The 20,814-nt window shown below is 39.2% G+C and overlaps 1 protein-coding gene across 1 annotated transcript in view; it reads right to left on the minus strand.

The window, feature by feature from the left end:
• Positions 1-544: 544 nt before the first annotated feature.
• The window catches only part of FAM171B (family with sequence similarity 171 member B), a 51,291-nt gene continuing 31,021 nt past the window's right edge, over positions 545-20,814 (minus strand). The window contains exons 2-8 of the mRNA XM_089502026.1: positions 19,037-19,270; positions 16,508-16,600; positions 11,799-11,957; positions 7,610-7,780; positions 6,966-7,082; positions 5,748-5,871; positions 545-4,233 (exon numbers count right to left, since the gene is read on the minus strand). Coding sequence (XP_089358152.1) covers positions 2,898-4,233; positions 5,748-5,871; positions 6,966-7,082; positions 7,610-7,780; positions 11,799-11,957; positions 16,508-16,600; positions 19,037-19,270 — 2,234 coding nt within the window. The 3' untranslated portion in view covers positions 545-2,897. The remainder of the gene's footprint in view (positions 4,234-5,747; positions 5,872-6,965; positions 7,083-7,609; positions 7,781-11,798; positions 11,958-16,507; positions 16,601-19,036; positions 19,271-20,814) is intronic.

Genomic DNA, 20,814 nt, shown 5'->3' on the forward strand with positions numbered 1-20,814 from the left:
ATTATAATCTAGCTGGAAGCAAAAACAGCATGGCAAATGTTCCAGGGGCGTGCAATTGTGGGAGGCTAAGAGGGCACTTTAGGCCACCAGGAGACCTTAGATGGCTGCCATCCATCCCTTATCTCCTTCACTTCAAAATGCCCTTAATGACCTCTAAACAGCAGGACACACTTTTGTTATGTTTTTGCCCCTACTCCAATGGATTATCTTTAGGCCCAGAACAGGACTTTTTAACAACAGGAACACTTCCTGATTTTTTTTAAAGGCCTGCCTAGGACATTTTGGGGCAAAATGTCCTTTGTCCTTACCTGCTATAAAATATGATTTTTAACGTCACCTTGATTCTAGACAATTGTTCTGAAAAGAGAAAGCAGAATCAATATAATCAAATTCAATAAGATGTACTTAGAAATTGTTGTCCATGCTGTCTTAATTATATTGCAAAATTTAAAATGCTCTGAAATATTTCAGCAAGAAAGCACAAAATACTTCTTTTAGGTAAATCTTTTTTCTTGTTAGCCAAAGCCATGAATGACTAAATGAATATTGAAAACTGTAGATGTGCCTTTATGAACTTTCATGGTTATACAGATATATATTTAGTTTCATTTCATGCAATCATTTCTTTTGGTAACTGTTTTCAACTCTACAATAAATTCTACTCCAAGAATGGCTGTTGTCCTATAGGCCAGACTCGCAGCTTACCTATCTCATAATTCAGAAGTGCCAATAGGTAGTCCCTGAACATATTCATAGTGCACAGATTAGATCAGGACACACACAGGGTGCATACAGACATACACAATTTGAATGGTAATCCAGTTGGGGAAGCATACTTCTGTCATGATTTGTAGAAAACACACCAACTTGTTTGTAGGAGTAGACTCAGAAGAAACCTATCCCCTCGGTTTCATGCCAATGTTTAGCAGAACCTGGCCATACAGTGTAGATCCCTTAGTCCCTGCAATTTCACAACTGTACTCACTGCATCCACCTCTGCCTTCCTAGTGTAATTTTTCAACATTTGAAAGACACCAAATGAAAGAGAATGAAGTTCAGTGCCAGGATTGGGGAAACTGTAATGCTTTGTTACTGAACTCCAGTTCCCATCACTCCCAGGTAGCCTGGTGAAATGTGAAGTCTGCTGGGTGCAGGAATTCAGCAACATCCAGAAGGGCATATGTTCTCCAACTTCATTCTATGCCACCATCTGAAACATGGGAAGTTAAATATTACCACTATTCAGATTACTGACACCATTGACATTTACACTACAAAGGTACACATGAATGGCAAGGCAACTCCTGATCTCAGATTAGTCTGTTTGGACCCTTGGGTCTTAATCTTTGCAAAACTGATGAAGCAGCAGTTGCCACTGGAATCAACTGAACCTCTTTTCAGCTACATGTGTTAGGATTGTGGTGTCAGGGACAGAACAGACCAGACAAGCTCAAGATGAGTTCTCTACAGGATCTGTTCTTTACCATAAGGAACACCTATTCACAGGGAGAGGACTTCAACCAGTCAAATGGTCCATCAGGTCTGACACTGTCCCAAACCTTGTTCACCAGATAAAGTTGGTTCACAAATCCCATAATCTCTCATTACAGGGCATGCTGGCTGGACATAACAGAAGCTGCAGTCTTGAGAGCACAAGGCTGAGAAAGGTTTGTCTGAACTGACTGGTTGTGACTTTTCAAGGATTCAGATCAAGATCTCCCCAAGCTTTACTAGAAGCTCCCAAGTACTCAAACTGGGATCTTCTGCATTCAGTTTATATGCTCTACTCCTGAACAATGGCCCATCACCTTTATTTTGCCCTCTGAATGGGCTTGACACCAGATTAGGAAAAGAGCACACTACAAAATTAGCCCCATGAGGCCAACCTGGCCATGCAAAAAGTAACTTTTGGATATGGCTACATTTACTCAGATCACAGTTCTGTCCAACAGATTTCCAATGGAACATTTCATAAGCAACAATGGACTTAAGACGAGTGCCAAAGCTAGCAAAAAAAGGAGGCACATGTTCAAATTGCTTCACTATCACTCTTTCTTTTAAGGCTATGAAGTAGTACAGGGCATTGTTTCCAGAGGAAATGTTTTCTACAATGCCATCCTTTTGGCCACATTTATGAATAATATGTATCTTGGACATGGAGGGCCAGGTCTGCCCTAACTGTATCAGTGCAAATCTAATTCTCCTAAAAGTGGAGCACAATTTGGCTCAATACATACTGGAATAGCACATGAAAAGCGGACACCTGCACATTTAATAAGATTATCTGTGTAACAAGTCCCTGATTCCCCCCTACTCCTGAATGATACACAGAGAATGAGAATGCTATACAAGATGCCAAAGAAAAGCGTTCCTTTCAGGTGAAAAATGGCAGCTTCTATCTTGTTACATATCCTGACATCTTCATCATACAACATAAGATAAATATCAAACTCTAGTTGTAAAAATCTTTTTTAAAATTCGTGCTATCTCCTCTGTATTCTTCCCCTTGATAATGTAACATGGTTTCAGCAGTGTGTCCTCTTTCCCAGACATCAGAGCAGGTAAGGAAGGATACGATCCAGCTTCTTCTAAAGGATACACATGCTGCCCATAGATGTTAACCCAGAAAAACTGCTCTTTCTTTTTTTCTTTCTTTCGTTCTTTTAAAAAAATCCCTGCTCAAAATAACTGCTGACAGCAACAAGAGCTGGTTTCCAAGAAAATCCCTACCATGCTCTTAAAGGTGTAATTTGTTCTCCCTTTTATAGGAATTTTTATTTTATCCAATTTTGGTTGGTTCTTTAAAGTGAACGCTGCAAGTGTACAAAGTAGAAGCAAAGAGTGGAGGAAAGTCCACAGGATACCATACAGATCAAAAGTCACAGAGAGTTGTAATTTTAGTTTATTGGAATCAGTGGACTATCCTCTCTCTTCTTCCGGATATTGGTTTTGCTGTCTCTCTTATTCAGTGGCGGCCTTCCCCGTTTCTTAGCAGGAGGAGGGCTGGCTTCAGGCTCTTCTTCCGCTGTGTCCTTCTTCATGGGCATCTCTTCTGTTTGCTGTCCTAGGCCTGGATCACTCCCTCCATCTGGCATATGCTTCACATTCTGATCCTCAGGTGTGCAAACTGTAGTCCCGCTTTCACTGCTACTCAGATCCAAGTCTTCCAAGTAAAGGATCTTGGAATGCTGAATGCTTTTAATAAAAGTTTTCTCTCTCTCCAGTTTCCGACTGAGATTATGTTCATTCATATCCACTCCAGAGTCCAAGCTAGTATCATTACTCTCCGTCTTCCTGCCCTTCTTGAGATCAATGAATGAATGCCTCACTTGAGCTATTGGTTTGCCATCCAGTGACACAAACCATGCTCTGGGGTGTGGAGACTGTTTTCCTTTTGAAAGTTCCAGTAAGGTTTGCTCTGAAATTCCTTGAAGTTCTGATGAAAATGGTGTCATTACCACAGCTTCATTTAATGTTCCTGGGACAGAAACGGATTCCAGTAAGCTATTTGTGTAACGCCCCCAATTTGCAGCTTGAGGAGACAAGCCTTGTTGTCTATCTAAAGCAGCTGTTTCATCTCTGGAAGTTGGCACCTGTAGATGAGAATGTACTGGCATTTTGGGTAATGTCTGAGTGTAACCTTCTCTACTCATGGGCTCCATCATTGGGCTATAGATCAATTGTCCTTTCCTTGGCAAAGTAGCTGACTTGCCAGCATGTAACTGCTCTTGGGGATGGAAAAGGTCAGCAGTCTGAAGGATGGCAATAGGTTGACTATAAATATGCATTAATTGTTCTGGGAGGACTGAAAGCCCATACATTTCCTCATTCATTGGGAGATATTGGTTCTGTTCTTGCATGTCCCTAGAAGGTGAAACACTTCCATTGGTGTGCTTGGTAGGTTGTAAATGCCTCACTGCCATGGTAGGTTCCAAGGACTGGGGTGAGGTCCTACAATGAGTATTCTTGCTGGATGACTGATACGAAGAATCCTCTGTGTAGATTTTAAAATTGTCATTGGCTTTTCTCTCTCCCGCTTCTGCTGATATCCCTCTCTGAGGGCTGTAGGATGCTATTCTGGATGAATACAACTGAGATTTGTCATCTGGTTTTAGTGACACCTTGGCAATCCCAAGGTGGTTTATGTGAGATGTGGATGTTGTCTGGTCCTTTCTTAAGATATCCAATTTAGTTGTATTTTTCCTTCTCCTTCTTGAGTGACTACACTTATCCCTAAGAAAGAAGGGAAAGAACATAGTAAGAATGCTGAAGGTGAACCATATACATCGCCTCAATCCTCACTATGGATCAAATGTAATAAAATTAATCCCATTTTTGGAGAAACACAGGATATAAATCCAATAAATAAACAAATAAATAAAATTTAAGCTGTCTTGTGTTCATCATAGCTCTATAAAGCATCTGTTTTGTTTGGGATTTTATCAAAGGACTGTGTAAGTGAGAAAGGTGGTGGGAGTATATTTCTTTTGCTCATTTAACAGATATCTTAACAAATTAAACATAAAGGAAAAACTTAGATTTGGAACTATTAAGCATAACATGAGCTGGGGCAGGATGATATTTGGTCCACACACCTTGTTTCTTGCTACAGTCCATCAGATGTATAATGAGAAGCCCACAAAAAGAACATGATCCCAACAACACCCTCTTGCTCTTGTTTCCCTGCAATTGGTATTGAGAGGTATTGTCCCTATGATGCTGGAGGTAATATTAGAGCCTGGGAAAGTTACTGTTTGGATTCTAGACTCCCCTAGGCAGTACAGCTATTGACCATGCTGGCTGGGGATGGTCTACCAGCATAGTTCAAAAAAGTAAGTTTTTCTAACTCTGGGTAACATATAGTCATTGTGACTCATTGTCACCAATAGTGTTATCCTTCTACATGTGTTTAAATATCTTGCAAGTCAGCATGGTGTAGAGGTTTGAGTGTTGGACTATGACTCTGGAGACCAGGTTTCAATTCCCCACTCAGCCATGAAATCCACTAGTTGAGCCTGGGAAAGTCACATGCTCTCTGCCTCAAAGGAAGGCAATGACAAACATCCTCTAAACAATGTGAAGTTGAAGGCTTTTATGGCCAGCATCCATAGCTTTTTGTGGGGTTTTCAGGCTATATGGCTGTGTTCTGGAAGAATTTATCTCTGACATTTTGCCTTCATCTGTGACTAGCATCTTCAACAGTTAGTGGCATGGAAGTGAGTGGAGTGTATGTACTGTGTGACCCTTGGTTGGGAGGAAGTGATTTACAGGCTAATCTATGTGTTGGTCTTTTGTTGAATGGTAAGGCCTCCCACCTTGAGATTAACATGTAAATCATTTCCTCCCAACCAAGCATCGTTCTCTCTCTCTCTCTCTCTCACACACACACACACACACACACTGCACTCACTTCCATGCCACCAACCTCTGAAGATGCCAGCCACAGATGAAGGTGAAACGTCAGGAATAAATTCTTCCAGAACACAACGACATAGCCCAAAAAACCCACAAAAAACTATCCTCTGAGGAAATCGTGCCAAGAAAACCTCATGATAGGATTGATTTAGGGTCGTTATAAGTCGGAAATGACTTGAAGGCACACAACACACACACACACACATGTATTGTACATATGTTTAAATACCTTCAACAACAAAACAAAACTGAGCAGCAACCAAGACTCCAGTCATTTAGAGCCCAACACATTCTATTACTTCTGCCATAAATGCACATCAGTACCACCTTACCTGCAGTAGCAAAGGAGAACAGCAAAGAACCCAATAATAATAACAATGGTGCCTCCCAATATGGCTGTGAGGAACACTGTGTGGTATGCAGATATGTCCTGGGCAACTGTGGTGATGATGGAGTCTACATTTTTCATTATATGAGAGGGGGTGGGGGAGAGAGAGAGGAGTACAAAATATGTTATTGCACAAGAAATAACCACGTTCCCATCTCTCTCTTACATGCATAATAATAAAAAAATGCAGTGACTTCTCATCTGATTCTGTTCATCCATGGCATTTTAACCCTATTCAGGCATTTTTGCAAGGTCTCCAGTGAACACACAAATGAAGCCATACAACATTGACTTCCTTCCTGATGTTGCCTATGTCACCCCCACATCCAATCTTGGCATGCATGTATGCAACATGAATAGTCCTAAAAAGTAAGTTTGGACTATCCCATAGGCCTACATGTCCACAGGTGTACAAGCCCTCTCTGGGATATTCTTGCAATACATGATGACACCAAGAAGAGAAAGACTACAAGTGCATATTATTGGGCAAGGACTTCACAGCATGGACCTGCTCCCTTAATTACCTACGTCATTTCAACAATGCCTTGGTTGGGCTCTTGTAACTGGATATTATTATTATTATTATTATTATTCAGAAAGAGTGCTGCATGGCCCACATCAAATGAAATTGCAATGGCATATTCAGATGGAGAGAATATTCACGGTTTATATCTGCTCTGTTACAGAAATTGTTTGCTACTACAGACATAAGAAACCTGGTAACTTCTAGATATGTTGGGCTAGTACTATCATCAGCTGTGGCAATTTTATCCAATGGCCAAAAATGAAGGGGGTGATAGTTCAAAACAACTGGAGGATGCCATGATGTCTATGCATCTTTTAATGATATCCAACAGGCCCCAAGCAATTCATGCCAGTCTTCCTATGCTTTTAGTACCTAATCCTGTCCACACACCAAATTCCCAAAAAGTGAAATGCTGTGAGACTCCATTTTATTATGCAAACATTTTATTATGTTTTTATGGAATTTATTGCATTTTAAAAGACCAAAAAGGAGCAGGAAACTGAGGCTGTACTCCCAATGAAAGTTGAAAGTGAGCTATTCTTCCCAGTCCTGACCTACACATTAAATGCAATAAATTCCCTAAAAACAACAGCAACTAAGGCACACTCAAAATCATTTCGTGATTCCATAGCATACCTCTAGCTCCAGGCAGTGGAGCCGCTATCCAGTAGCCCAGACTTGGAGCCGTGTATGTCCATACTAAATGATCACCGGCATCTTTTACCATGCCTACGCCACGATTTACCCAAGCACCTGAGGAGAAAAAACAAACCACACAATCCTTTGCTTTAGAAGGGCAAAGTACTTTAACTCACACCATAAGTATCACAACACAGAATTATACTCCCCACTGATGTGTGGATGATCTTCTTATAGGGTCAGGACAAACACATTTCGCTCAGCTTTCTGTTTTTTCTTAGTTCTTGCCTTAGGGTTTTTCAAGTACATTCAAGGCAAGAGAATGACCAAGGAGACAATGGGGCTGCTGTTCAATACAGAAGGCAAAATGCTAACAGATCACAATGAAAAAGCAGAACTACTCAACACTTATTTTGCTTCCCTTTCCCCCCAAAAAGAGTCCAATATGTTCCCAAGCAGCAGCATAGACATTGGCAAGAAGTCTGGACTGCAAATCAAGACTGACAGGGAGCTAATCAGGAATCATCTAGCTAACCTGAAAAAAGTCCCAATCTGCAAAGCCAGACTAACTGCTAAGAGGAAATCCTAATGTGACTGTGCATCATTGACTTTGGTAATAATAAAGGACAGAGAACACTTACCATTTTTCATGTCAAAGGTCCATGCTGGGATAGGATCCCCTGCTTTTGCAGCACTCGTAGGCAGAAGAGGCAACATAATATGAATGGGACCATCCACATTCAGTTCTTTCCCAGCCGAAAATAGGTTTACACATATTGCAGCAAGAGGGGATAATTCAATACTCTTGAAACCTAAAAATACATTTTTAAAAAGATTTTTTTTTTAGTAAAAGTAATAATGATTGAATATCAGAAACATATGCAGCATGCAGACATAATATTTCTGGAATAGCTTAATAGCACTCTTGCTACCACAATTCATATACATATTTCTTCCATCCTCCTGTGTTTTACAGTCAAATTGTATTTTATAAGTTTTCAAACTGAACCAGGGAAAATCCCATTACTTTTCCCAGAATGGAGATAAAAGCTTTTTGCACAGATATGAATACATATTGTCAATTGCTTGCTTTTATTTTATTTTATTTACAATTTAAGTGGTGAATAACAGATGTATTTATACATCAATGCATGTGGTTCTTTTTTTAAAAAAAATGCAGTGTACTTCTGCCTTGTACTCACCATAGCAAAACTATACAATTTCATGACTATTAAAACATTTTTTTCAGTAAACTGATTACAGAAGCCTTCTTCAGCACTACAATTAACATACTGGTGCAGTCTCCCTTATCTGAAATGCTTGGGACCAGAGGTGTTTTGGATTTTGGAGATTTTCACATGTTGGAATATTTGCATATACATAATGAGATATCCTGAAGAAGGGCCCCAAGTCTAAACATGATACATGACATTTATTTATGTTTCGCATATAGCTTATACATACAGGTAATTTTATACATAATATTTTAAACAATTTTGTGCATGAAACAAAGTTTGTGCATGTTCAACTATCAAAAAGCAAATGTGTCACTATCTCAGCCGCACATATGAACCATTTTGGATTTTGGAATATATTAGATTTTGGAATTCCGGATAAGGGAGACTCACCCTATATCCACAAAATTCTTAATATACTTATTTTTTAAAAAACAACAACAGCAGCAACACTTTCCCTGATCTGGCACCACCACCAAGAATGATGGATATCAACCACATCCTCCCCAGCTAGTTAGGATGATGGAAACTGTAGTTCAAAACATCTGGAGGGTATCTTCTAGCAGGTATGGCTGAAACAGGCATTCTTTTCTGTAGCCGCATTACAACAAACAAATGAACTGGACTGGGGCAAGAACCACCATACCAACATTATCAACGTGAAAATAACTTTGTCAACATGTCTCTATTCAAGTTCGATTTCAATAGTCATTATTAGTGACAGCAATACAGAAGTAAGCCACTAGATGGGGTCAAAAGCATCAAAACAAGTACCTAAAATGCATCTTTTTAATAATCAAATGGTACAGAAGTAAAAGCAAAATTAATAATCCCAAGGTATTGCATTTTTAAAAAAAGTACTTTTTTTTTTTTTACAGACTAAGAAGCTGCCTTAGAGAAGTGAGTCAGACTGTTATTCTAGTCAATGAAATACTACAAGCACTGATGGACAGCCCCTTCCCATGTGCAATTAAAAAGTACATATTTGTCTGGATAAAACTGTATAAATACTATACAAAATCCATGCACAGAATACAGTACAGTATCTGTATTCCTGTACTTGTATTTTAACATGCATTGTAAAGTAACTTCATAATTAGCACCACAGTGAACAAGATACAGAATTGAATTCAGAAGGCTCAATACACAGGGTTACACTGCAAGCTAGTTAAATTGCATACATTAAATTGCATGCACTATTAACAAGGCAATGTTACATGTGTCAGGTAGTTATTTTCTATTTACTCATTAGTAGGTGTGTGGGGGACCTGATCTGGATTGGCCTGATTTCTCACACCTGGGAGGAGGAGTGGAGGCTTAAACCTGATCCCACAGCTGATTTCCCTCCAAATTATATCCCTGCATGTGATGCGCATGAAGGAGGTGGAAATTCCATTAGTCCTTAGAGTGTTTTACATATTAAACTGTTTTTATTTGGTGCTTTAATGATACAATTGCTTAAGATGCCAACTCTGACTATTGCAAGGTCAGCAGATCGGCAGTTGGAGACCCAAGTGCCGTGTCATGGAGTGACCTCCCATCACTAGTCCCAGCTTCTCCCAACCTAGCAGTTTGAAAGCATGTAAAAATGCAAGTAGATAAACAGGTACAACTTCGGTGGGAAGGTAATAGCAGTCTGTGTAGTCATGTTGGCCACATGACCACCAGATCAGTCCTCGGACAACTCTGGCTCTTCGGCTTAGTAACGGAGATGAGAACCACTCCGTACAGTCGGACATAACTTGACAACCTTGTCAAAGGGGAAACCTTTACCTTTTTTGCACATTCCTTCTACTATGTTTTATAGAAACTTTTAAAATTAATATGCAAAGGGATCTTGCAGCACCTTTGAAACTAACTGAAAGACAGAAGTTGGTAGCATGAACTTTCCTAGACTTGAGCCTACATTTCCTCAGCTGCATTTGGAAGTAGACTTACGTCTACAAAAGTTCATGCTACCAACTTCTTTCTTTCAGTCTCATAATATGACGATGACTTTGAATTTTAAAACTAAGTTACTTTATATTCTATCCCTTGGGGAAAGATGGGCTATAAATGAAAAATGAAATACACAGTAACTATGAAGTAAGCCTATAATTGATTTTCAATATATACATATATATTCCAGGTTTCTACACTTAACCACAAAAATACAAATGTTTGCATTTCATTAAAAATGCATAAAAAAAGAAAAGACTGTGAAAACTATAAGATTTATGTTGCCATGCTGCACATTGTAGCATTTGTTTTGCTATTTTTGTAGAAACTCGCAACACTTGTGCAAATGGCTAATTCTTGTACAGACTGCAGAGACAGAGAGAAAGAAAGAGAAAAACTACCAAGGAAAAGACAGAAACAAAATTATGAAGAATTCAAATCCTTCATAAGATTTTCAGACAGTTAGCTGTGGGTCATAAGAAAACTGTCAAATATCATGTATCAATTAGCTTCTACCTGCCCCTAGGACAGAATCTGTTTTCTGGAGAATACATAAATAATGTAACACAACACATCAGAGAGATTTCAGGGGAGTCAAGGAGAAAATAGAAAGCTGCTTTGTTGGCTCATTCTTCAAATGCAAAAGGTGTAGACATACATTATTCATTTATGTGTCTCAGTATGTTCAAATCCTTTCTTGTCCATGGGAAAGAGGAAATAATGGTCAGTCACATTTGAGCAAACCTAGATACACCATTCTAAGAGACAACATGAATGCATATTTAGTGAACATATGACTACTGCTCATTAATTAATTAATTCATAAGTCTTTGGAAACTGGCATGCAGAGTGATTTAAGAAATGGGAGAAAGGTTTTAAATTTTTTATGAGAGCAGCATTGATTTAGAATAGAGTGTTCTACACTGGCATTATTTCTCCTTCTTAACATCCTTTATTTGGGGTGCTTGAATTTGTAAGCATTTGTACAATGGACCTGAGGCCAAACAAAATGAAATTCTGAAATTAAATGAAAGTGTTATTCAAAACCAATCAAATAGATAGCAACGGAGAGGCCCTATTCCCTAGCTCAAGAAATGTATTTCCTCATAAGAGGCTGATGATCTTAAGGATCTCTCAGTTCCACCAATCCTTATCCTGGTCTCAGTCACTCCCCCTCAGATGTCTTCCCTAGTATTTGACATCTCCATATCAAGCCAATTGGGCATTACTAAAATTATACAACTTAGCTGTACATCAGGCATTTGGGTATTCTGAGTTACCTAAAGAAATGCAGGAAAGGATTCACACAGTGAAATTAAAGTGTTGACATATGTTGTCATTGTTGTGTGCCTTCAAGTTGTTTTAGACTTTTGGTGATCCTAAGCCAAACCTTACCATAGGTCAGAAACTGCTTCAAGGAACACTGCAAAATTATCAGTATGAAAATCAACAACAACAACAGTGTGGAATGTGTGTTTTCCACAGGGCATACTGATGTGATGCAGTGCCATGGAAAATAACAAGACAGCTCTGAGCACTTATCTTCTCTATTACATTTCTAGATCTCCACAGTAAGGAGATGTGTTGCAACTGCATGTTAGGAGTATATGAGGTCAGAACAAACACACTTTCAGGAGATGGTGGTAAATCAACATACCTGACTTATTTAAAAGAATTCCTGTTGTGTAGAGAAAATGGTCCACTTTCAAAAATTGGTGTGGCACTGTCAAGTAGGCTGTCACATTTGTGATATGGTGGGTGATAGGAAGTTTAATTAGATATTTTGGAAACTGAACACTCGGTTGAGATTTGGCATCTGCAAGAAAGGAAGAATGGCAAGTCAACGATGTATTAATGCTCCATTCACATCATTAACACATTTACTTAACTGAAAGAACAGTAATTGGCTACAGGTTCTTGCACTATAACTCTTCCTTTCTACTTATTAACTAGCTCAGGATAGTGATCAGGATTCCTACCTTAATTTAGATTTTAAAGAAGTCTAAACCGAAAGCTTAGTTACTGTTGTGGTGCAGATATAAATCTACAACAAGGTTAGCATCAATCAGGAAAATAAATGCAAAGTACATCATCTGGTGACATCTTACATTATGGTAACTTGGAAATCTCACAGGCTTCTTCATGAGATAAAGATGGTAAAAAAGCATGCAGGGGAAGGAAAGTGATGAAGCTGGAATCACAAGGTCTATATTTTTGGAATGTCATATAGGAAGTGACTAGGCAAATAGTTAGGCCACACAACCCCATGGCCATGAGTTGAGTGGGATCAGAGACAATAAAAGAGGCAATACAATTTTGCTTTTCCATTTGAACTTACAAAGCACCTGTGCTCTGAGAGCTGTGGGGGTTTTTTTTTCAAGTCTGGCTGGCTGAGCCAGTCCACTTTGGACTTCAGTGAGTCCTTTAGGTGCTCCACATCTAGGAATAAAAGGTGCTGCTGTTCCCAAGATAACAGAATCTCTGCCTGTGCCATCAGGGAATGTGAGCTGGATCCTCCCTGTCTGTTTATTTGGGTCTGTTTATTTGCAGTTATGTTGTCAGATCTGAGAAGAATCACCTCGCCTTGGGTAGTTGGGAGATCTGGAGGACCAGGTGGCCTGAGCTGCTCTCAAGTCCAGCCAGTTGAATCTGTGAGAAGCCTCCTCCTCGGACCATGTGTCATGGGTTGTGTAGATATCAGATGTGGTCCCAACCCCTGCAAACTGGCATCTATGGTGACCTGGACTCCTGGGGGTGGTGAAGGGATGATCTCCCTTTCTCCGGAAGGGTGAGGGTGAGGTGTGAAGTGTGTCCATCCTGAATCTTCACTTGGAGAGGGAGAAAGTTTACTCTCTTTGGATCTAGTATGGCACTCCACTGTTGCTTTTTTCTTTTATTTTATTTCCTTTCTCTTTCTTTCTTTCTTTTTTTGGCAGAATGAAGAATACAGAGTAGCATCATATGAACCTCTCCCCCAGAGGGACTGGCTCTATTGTCCCAATCTCCCTGAGGTGGTCTATGCCTTGTTTTACCAGGCTCTGCTTTTTCAGGTTGCAGAAGGCAAGGGATGGAATAAAGAAGGGGAGGACAGGTGAGGTAACCTCTTGTAAGCCCTCCCTGTGGTACTGAGGATCCACTGGTCTGATGTAGACTGTCCTAATCTGTGCTGATAAAGCAGAAGCTTCCCCCCCCTCCCCCTATTTCCAGGGAACTAGAAAACTAGAAAACAGAACAACTAGAAAACAATTTCACTCTGTATGTATGCTGGGGTGTGTGAGTGAATGAATTAAGAGGATGAACGGGTCAGGACACAACCAGCTTTAGTAACCACATATTTTGTAGCACTGCTGAACTAAAGCAGTACAATATAATCCTTTTTCACTTGAAGCAGCACAATAATCTTTCTTTCAGAATTAAACTAACAAGAAGTATGTTGTAATGTGTATACAAACAAATTTTAAGATTTGATTCAACTAAATCCAGTTTTTAAAAATTAAACATTGATTTTCTGCCAAATTTAATTCTTTAATTTTATTTAAATTGATTTTTATAATATCAAAAATAAAACTCCTAACACCCAATTGCAACCACCAGCTGGAACTTCTGTAAAGGCTGACTTGCCAAGTTCTCATTTATTTAAAAAATTGAGACTAGCAATTGGATTTAGGCCTAAATTTCTCTCTTAACTCTCTTTTTAAATAATACCTAAGTCCAAAGTCACAGACTTAATAAAATTAACAATAGCTCTATCATGTTTATACAAATTGAGTTATGTAAAATCAAACATGAAAAAGCAAGAAAACTATCATTTCTAAATTTGGGGCAGAATAGACATTCTCACAGCAGGAAGAAAATTGCAAAAATTACTCCTTCAGGAAGATACCTAGGGAAGAATTAGATCCCTACTGGGTGGATAATAAGATCTAGTTGTAGACCAGGGGTAGGCAACCTGCGGCCCGCGGGCCGGATGCGGCCCGGCAAGGCCTTGGGACCGGCCCCAGCCCGGTCCTGCTGCCGATTCCCGCCGGAGCCTTTGGCCTCTCGCACGAGGGCAAGGGGCCTTTGGCCTATCAGGAGGAGGTGGGCATGGGGGGCAAGCGGCAGGCAAGGGGGGCAAGTGGCGGGCAAGAGGGGCAATTGTCTATAGAAGCCTCCGAAACATGCATTTATATTAACATTTTTTTTAAAAATCAGCAATAATTTTTGCGTGTCCTCCACTTTTTATAAAAAAAGTGCCCTCCATTTGAAAATTTTGTCCTACATTTGTCCTGGTTTATTTATTTATTTAATTTTTAAAATTTTTTTAATTATTTATTTTTTGGCTTCGGCCCCCCAGTTGTCTGAGGGACAGCAACCCGGCCCCCGGCTCAAAAAGGTTGCCTACCCCTGTTGTAGACAGTATAAGGACAGTGTACATTTATTAAGTGTTGAGGTTTTTAAAAATGAAAACTGAAAGTTTAAAAAAATGTTTCCACACATTAAAAAAATCAAGAAAGATTTGGGTGCCCTGTTTTCATTACCCTCTTATCCATATGGCCTTCTAGTGTAGTCTTTGTGTCTATTGTGGACAGGAAAACTGTTCCAGGCATTGTATAAAGTAGATGTCCACATATAGACTGACTTGCACAATTCTGTAACATTTGTATACACGATTTCCTTTTCATCATTCCTAATGTACTGGGTCAGTATCTTCAGGCTGATATAGGTAATTTGACATTCAGTTGGTGAATTATGATTGTGTATGTCAGACTTACACCATTGCAACTCACTTTTTTATTGTTGCGGAAGTAAGACTACACAGTGTAGTCTATTGACTACACAATGAACAAAATCCCACACTTAAGCCACATTTTCCTTGCTGCAGCTCCCTGAATGTCACCGTTTTCTGGTTGATAAAGGCTGGGGAGCTCAACAAAGAAGCACCCAATTATGTTCCTATAGCTGGATAGAGTGGGATGACATCAGTGAAAATGGCCAGGTTCAGGGAGCTGCAGCAGGGAAATGTGGGTTTTGTGGACAGGGGTTAGACAGGAAGCTATCATAACTGTACCTTGTAACTATTTTTCTGATGTAAGATTGAGGTTGTAATAAGTATATAGTATTATGTACTACTGTCTTTAAAAAATGCTCTTAAATACTGTAAACTTCTCTGATGACTTGTAAATTAACATACAGTGCGGCCGCATCACATGCAGGTGCACCATACACGGCTTCCAGCATATGCTGGAAGCCGTGCTGGAAAGGCTTCTCCCATGCCCTGGAAGAATTCCCCCACATGCACACCTCATCACTTCTCTACCCAGTTTCAAAACTGAGTTAAAGACTATATTGTTTAGAGAAGCATTCCCAGAGGCTAGCCCCTCTCTGACCCAGGAAGCCTCCTTTTAACCATTAATTAAGAAGCCAAGCACTTCCTCCAGTCCATCTGCCTTGGTCCAGGCCTCGGAGGTGGAGAACTGCTGGACCTGATCCCATTCCCCACCACCACTCCCTTCTCCTTTTGTGTCATGTCTTCTTAGATTGTAAGCCTGAGGCCAGGGAACCGTCTAACTAAAAGATTGTATGTACAGCGCTGTGTAAATTTACAGCGCTTTATAAATAAAGGTTAATAATAATAAGAAGAAGCAATAGGGCATGCTGCAGGAATGAGCCCCATTAGTTTTAATGGGACTTAAGTTTACGTGCTTTTTCCCTTATGTGGCAGTGTCCAGAACGGATCCCCGGCGTAAGGGAAGGGCCAACTGTATTTTTAACTATCAGATTTGGGTCATTGTTCAAACAAAAGTGAAGAAGTACTGTGAAATAAGTAATGATTTAATTTGATAAGTTAAATCCTCTTAAATCTCTCCTCTCTGGTACACAATGGAAAAGCATTAATCTTTGAAGTCATCATTCTGACCTGTTCCCAGTGCTATCATCAGCATGGAAAAATCAACAACAGCCACTAGTTCCTTAAGTCTCTCCTCACTGGGCATAGTTTCCAGACCCTTCATCATTTTGGCTGCCCTTCTCTGGACAAGCTCCAGCTTGTCAATGTCCTTTTTGAATTGTGGTACCCAGAACTGGATACAATACTCCAGGTGAGGCTTGTTCAAAGCAGAAGAGAATGGTACTATTACTCCCCTCAATCAATATGCAGAAATACATATCTTTATGAACTGCTAAGTTCTGACTGTGCTTCATGAGTAATTTATTGATTCATGAATGTTTATTTATTTATTTATTAATAAACAAATAAATACATTCCACTCATAATTAGATAATTAAACACCTGCTGGTATGTTATGCACCCATATCAATATCACACATGATCATGTAAAATGCTTTATAATCTTTTGTTACTGTTAATTTGCTGTTGTTACTTACCAGAAAGTTTTCCAGTAATTAAAATTGTATCATCAAACAGCCATATATTTGCCTGGCTTTGGGGGAACAGTGAAAGTGTGACTGATGAATATACTGTAGGAGACAAAACAAATATATTACTATATATGTATTATTGCAAAAGTGGAAAAAAATAAGAGTTTGGGAGAGTGGTAAAATTTATAGCACAACAGAGAAGGAAAGAAATGATATTATCTGAAAAAATACTTGATAATATTGATTTGGAATAAGTGTAGAGATCCACTGCTTTCTTAAAACAATCTTCTAATGAACTAAGTGCAGAAGTGCTATACAGTTATTCTATTCACTCTATATATGTTAAGAAGTCTTTAAAAAATATTTCATGGATATTAAAATATCACTAAAATGTGACAAACTCTCTTCTACAGAAGACTATACCTGGGGTGTTATGTATGTACTAAATTTATTCATTTATTTATTTATTTATTTGTTTATTTATTTATTTATTTTGTGTGTGTGTGTGTGTGTGTGTGTGTGTGTGTGTGTGTGTGTTTAATTTTTTATCTTTAAAAAAAAGTTATTTCAGAGTTTAGCAGATTGGAAATCCTTGTGCTCCCTGCTTTAAAATGACCACTGTTTAATTCCATTCCCAATGAGGTGATTTCTTCAGACAATTGATATCTAACCAGGGTTTATAATGATACCATACAAATCATAGTTTAAATGAAATAGAGTTTCCCCTTTCATATATAAACTCTGACTACCATAGTTTAAAGCCAGAATTGAATGCTTCTTATCTCATGAACGGGGAAGGAAGTGATTGTGACATTTACTGTTGATCATATACACAATATGCAAGTGCTGCATTTTTAAACTGGTGTGCTCCAGATGTTTTGAACTACATTTCCCCAGCTTCCTGCATTAACCACATTGGCTGGAGCTGATGGGAGTTCAAGTCCAAAATATCACGATGGCGCCAGGCTAGTGTATGTCTAGTGTTGTGTCTAAACTGGGCCATATATATGAACAAAACTGGGCCATATATATGAACAAAACTTTACAGATATGCTTATGAAAATGTATTTGTTCAAAGATTTCATCACAGCAGCCCTCCATATCCACGGAATCAAGCATCCATTGTTTGAAAATATTTTAAAAATACATAAATTCCAAAAACCAAATCTTGATTTTGACTTTTTATACAAGGGACACCATTTTACTATGTCACTGTATTTAATGGGACTTGAGCATCCATGGCTTTTGTTATCCATGAGGGATCCTGGAACCAAACCTCAGTGGATAACAAGGGTCCACTGTATCATCCCATTCCAAACACTAAACCCACCTCCATGTTGTTCTCTTTATAAAAAACTGAATTGCTTTTTTATTAAAATCATGGTCTAAATCCTATTGTTTCTCCTGATTAGAATGGAGCCACTGAATCAGCTGCATTTACTTATGTGCTGATTTGCTGTTCAGCAATTGATTGATTGACTTTGGCCCAGAACAGATGGGGGCAGCTTCTGACTACTCTGGGGGCACGGTGTTTATGTAATACATGCCCCTGGAGTGCTCAGAAGCTGCCTGGGGCCACCTAAGGAGGCCCAAAACCAGCCCCAGAAGGAATTATCTTTCCCCCCTCCAATTTGGGGTCATGGGAGGAGGCACCATTAGGATCATGGTGTGTGTTCGTTGTGGCCCGGGGTGATCAGGCTTCAAAGAGAGTTTGCCATCTTCTAGCCGCTCCTTGTCTGTCTGCTTCATGACTTAGTCTATTGTAGCTGGTATTTAAATACTTGAAGGGATGTCACACTGAGGAGGGAGCTAGCTTGTTTTCTACTGCTCCAGAGACTAGGACCCGGAGCAATGGATGCAAGCTACAGGAAAAGAGATTCCACCTCAACATTAGGAGGAACTTCCTGACTGTAAGGGCTGCTTGACAGTGAAACACACTCCCTTGGAGAGTGGTGGAGTCTTCTTCCCTGGAGGTCTTTAAACAGAGGTTGGATGGTCTGTCAGGGATGCTTTGATTTAGAGTTCTAGTATGGCAGGGAGTTGGACTGGATGGCCCTTGCGGTCTCTTTCAACTCTATGATTCTATGAACAGAATTCCAGCCCATAACTCATAACAGAAAAGAGGCATAAATAGTTTTTCTCATTTTTTAAAAAAATACACAACAATTAACAAAATAATAGAAAAGGAGATACAAACACAAATATTCTAAGCAAAAATGCAGGAGGAAAACTGTAACTCTCCTGATTTATCTGGAAAACACATGATCTGAGATAATATGTCACCCACCCTCCTTTCAGCTTTTCAGAACCTGCATATATTCAGTTAAGAACTTCAATTATTAAAAATAATTTAATGGATTCGTTTGGATCTATTTAATATGTGTTCCAAGACTGCAACATTTACCTTTACAGTTGCATCCAGGCATGACCTACTTTGGGTGACTTTATTAAGTAGAATTCATTTGATGACAATTAGATGGATTACCCAAGAGAAAAAAGTTCAAGAGCATTCAATTTAAAAATAAGCTTACTTACTTGGCATTCGCCCAGTCTTCCAAGGCAGTGGTGTTAGCATATAACCATCTTTATAAGAGACAATAGTTAAACTCAGACCTAGCTGATAAGGAACTCGTATCAATACTGCTCCATTATTTCCAGTGAACGTAGAATTAGTTTTTGTGTAGTTGACAAAAATTTCCACAACTGCTTGGCGTAGATATTGATGACTGATTATGTCATTGACTTGCACCTTCAATGTAAACATAGATCCTGAATGAGAGAGAGAGAGAGAAAAGGGGGGGGGATCAGACTATTATAATGATATTAATTGTACTCAAATATAGGCTTTTTAAAGAACTGAATCTCTGTTTTGATGGGAGGGGCCATCAACAGAATGATTTGTTGGAATTCTAGATCTGTGTAAGAGAGAGAAGGCGGCACAGTTCATATACTACAAAACTGCTGATTGCTTTCCTATGGAAGAACATGCATGGATTCCACAACATATCTCCTCTGACCAGTGCATTGACACACAAGATGAACCAGTCTGACTCCAGTTTCTCCTTTTGAAATTCATTTATTTGTCAAATAAGCAAGCGCTCTCACTAGCCAATGTTATAGATAAAATTTGTAATTTTGCAACTAAACAGAACCTTTAAGCAATTGATTGGAAAAGATTACATTGTACAATTCAGGAGCCTAATTTAAAGCTGTTGATCTTGCAGGTCCCGTGCTTCATGGAATGCTATTAATTTACTGAAAAGAGAGGTTTCTGTTTGCTTCTCTCTGTTGTCATACCAGATGATCAAACCAGAACACTTACACCCTGGGCACACACTGTGACAACCTTTCCCTGGTTTGTTTAGAAAAAGGCAGAGATCCTTCCCTGAGCAACATTTTCCAAAATGAAACCTACCACTCAAACTTACTTGCCCCAGAACATGCCACTTATTGCAATTTCAAAAGCTGTAATGATTTGGGCATTTTATTATGGTACAAGTAGCTGCTTCAAACAGACTAGATCATGTCATACACTTGCCTGATATGTGCTCACTAGCAAATACTTGCTCAAGGAAGGAAAAAAGAAAGATTGGTTCTCTCCAGATTCTCACCTGATATTCTGGCCTACTTTAAATGGCAATATTTAAAGGCCTGCCTGTAGATCAAAGTAGAATCCAAAAGACAGGAAAGAGAAAATGCTACAAAACTGAAAGGAGAAAGTTTCATTTTCCTATTATTATTTTTTCAAACTGAAAGGAAAGAATGAAGCATTGACAAATGCTAAAGGGTGAACTCAGAAAGAAGACTGTTTCATGTGGAACCCCCAAGAGACAGACTTCACTGTGTTATACTTAAAGAGAAGTAGATGAAAATTGCAGGGCTTGTGTCTTTAAAACAGTGGGAGATCGGTTTTTTTAAATGTATATATACAGAAGGATGTGAAGATGTGATTTACTTCTTACAGTTTCATAGATCTGACAGATTTTCACTGCAACAATCACAGAACACATTTCCTTCCGTAAGCAAGAACACTGAGAGTTTTGCTTATGCATGTGGATGTAGGCGGTCTCCTTCACCCATGTCACCTCTCCCACAAACCCACAGTGCCACCTCCTAAACATTACAGGGAGACCCTCAAAAGCACATGGAGGGGGGGAAGCAAAAAGTGCCTCTTTTTCTACTCCACTATTGGAAGAACTTCACTACATCAGACCTTCCATCTATGTGACAGAGAAGGGAGGCAGGAGGAATAATTCTGGATTGACACAATGTGTTCTCCCAGTGAAATGTGAATGAAAATGGAAGACTGACAA

The sequence above is a fragment of the Sceloporus occidentalis genome, unplaced genomic scaffold (assembly GCF_023333645.1).
Source record: "Sceloporus occidentalis isolate IW3139 unplaced genomic scaffold, rSceOcc1.0.p SCAF_191, whole genome shotgun sequence".
Lineage (NCBI taxonomy): Eukaryota > Metazoa > Chordata > Lepidosauria > Squamata > Phrynosomatidae > Sceloporus > Sceloporus occidentalis.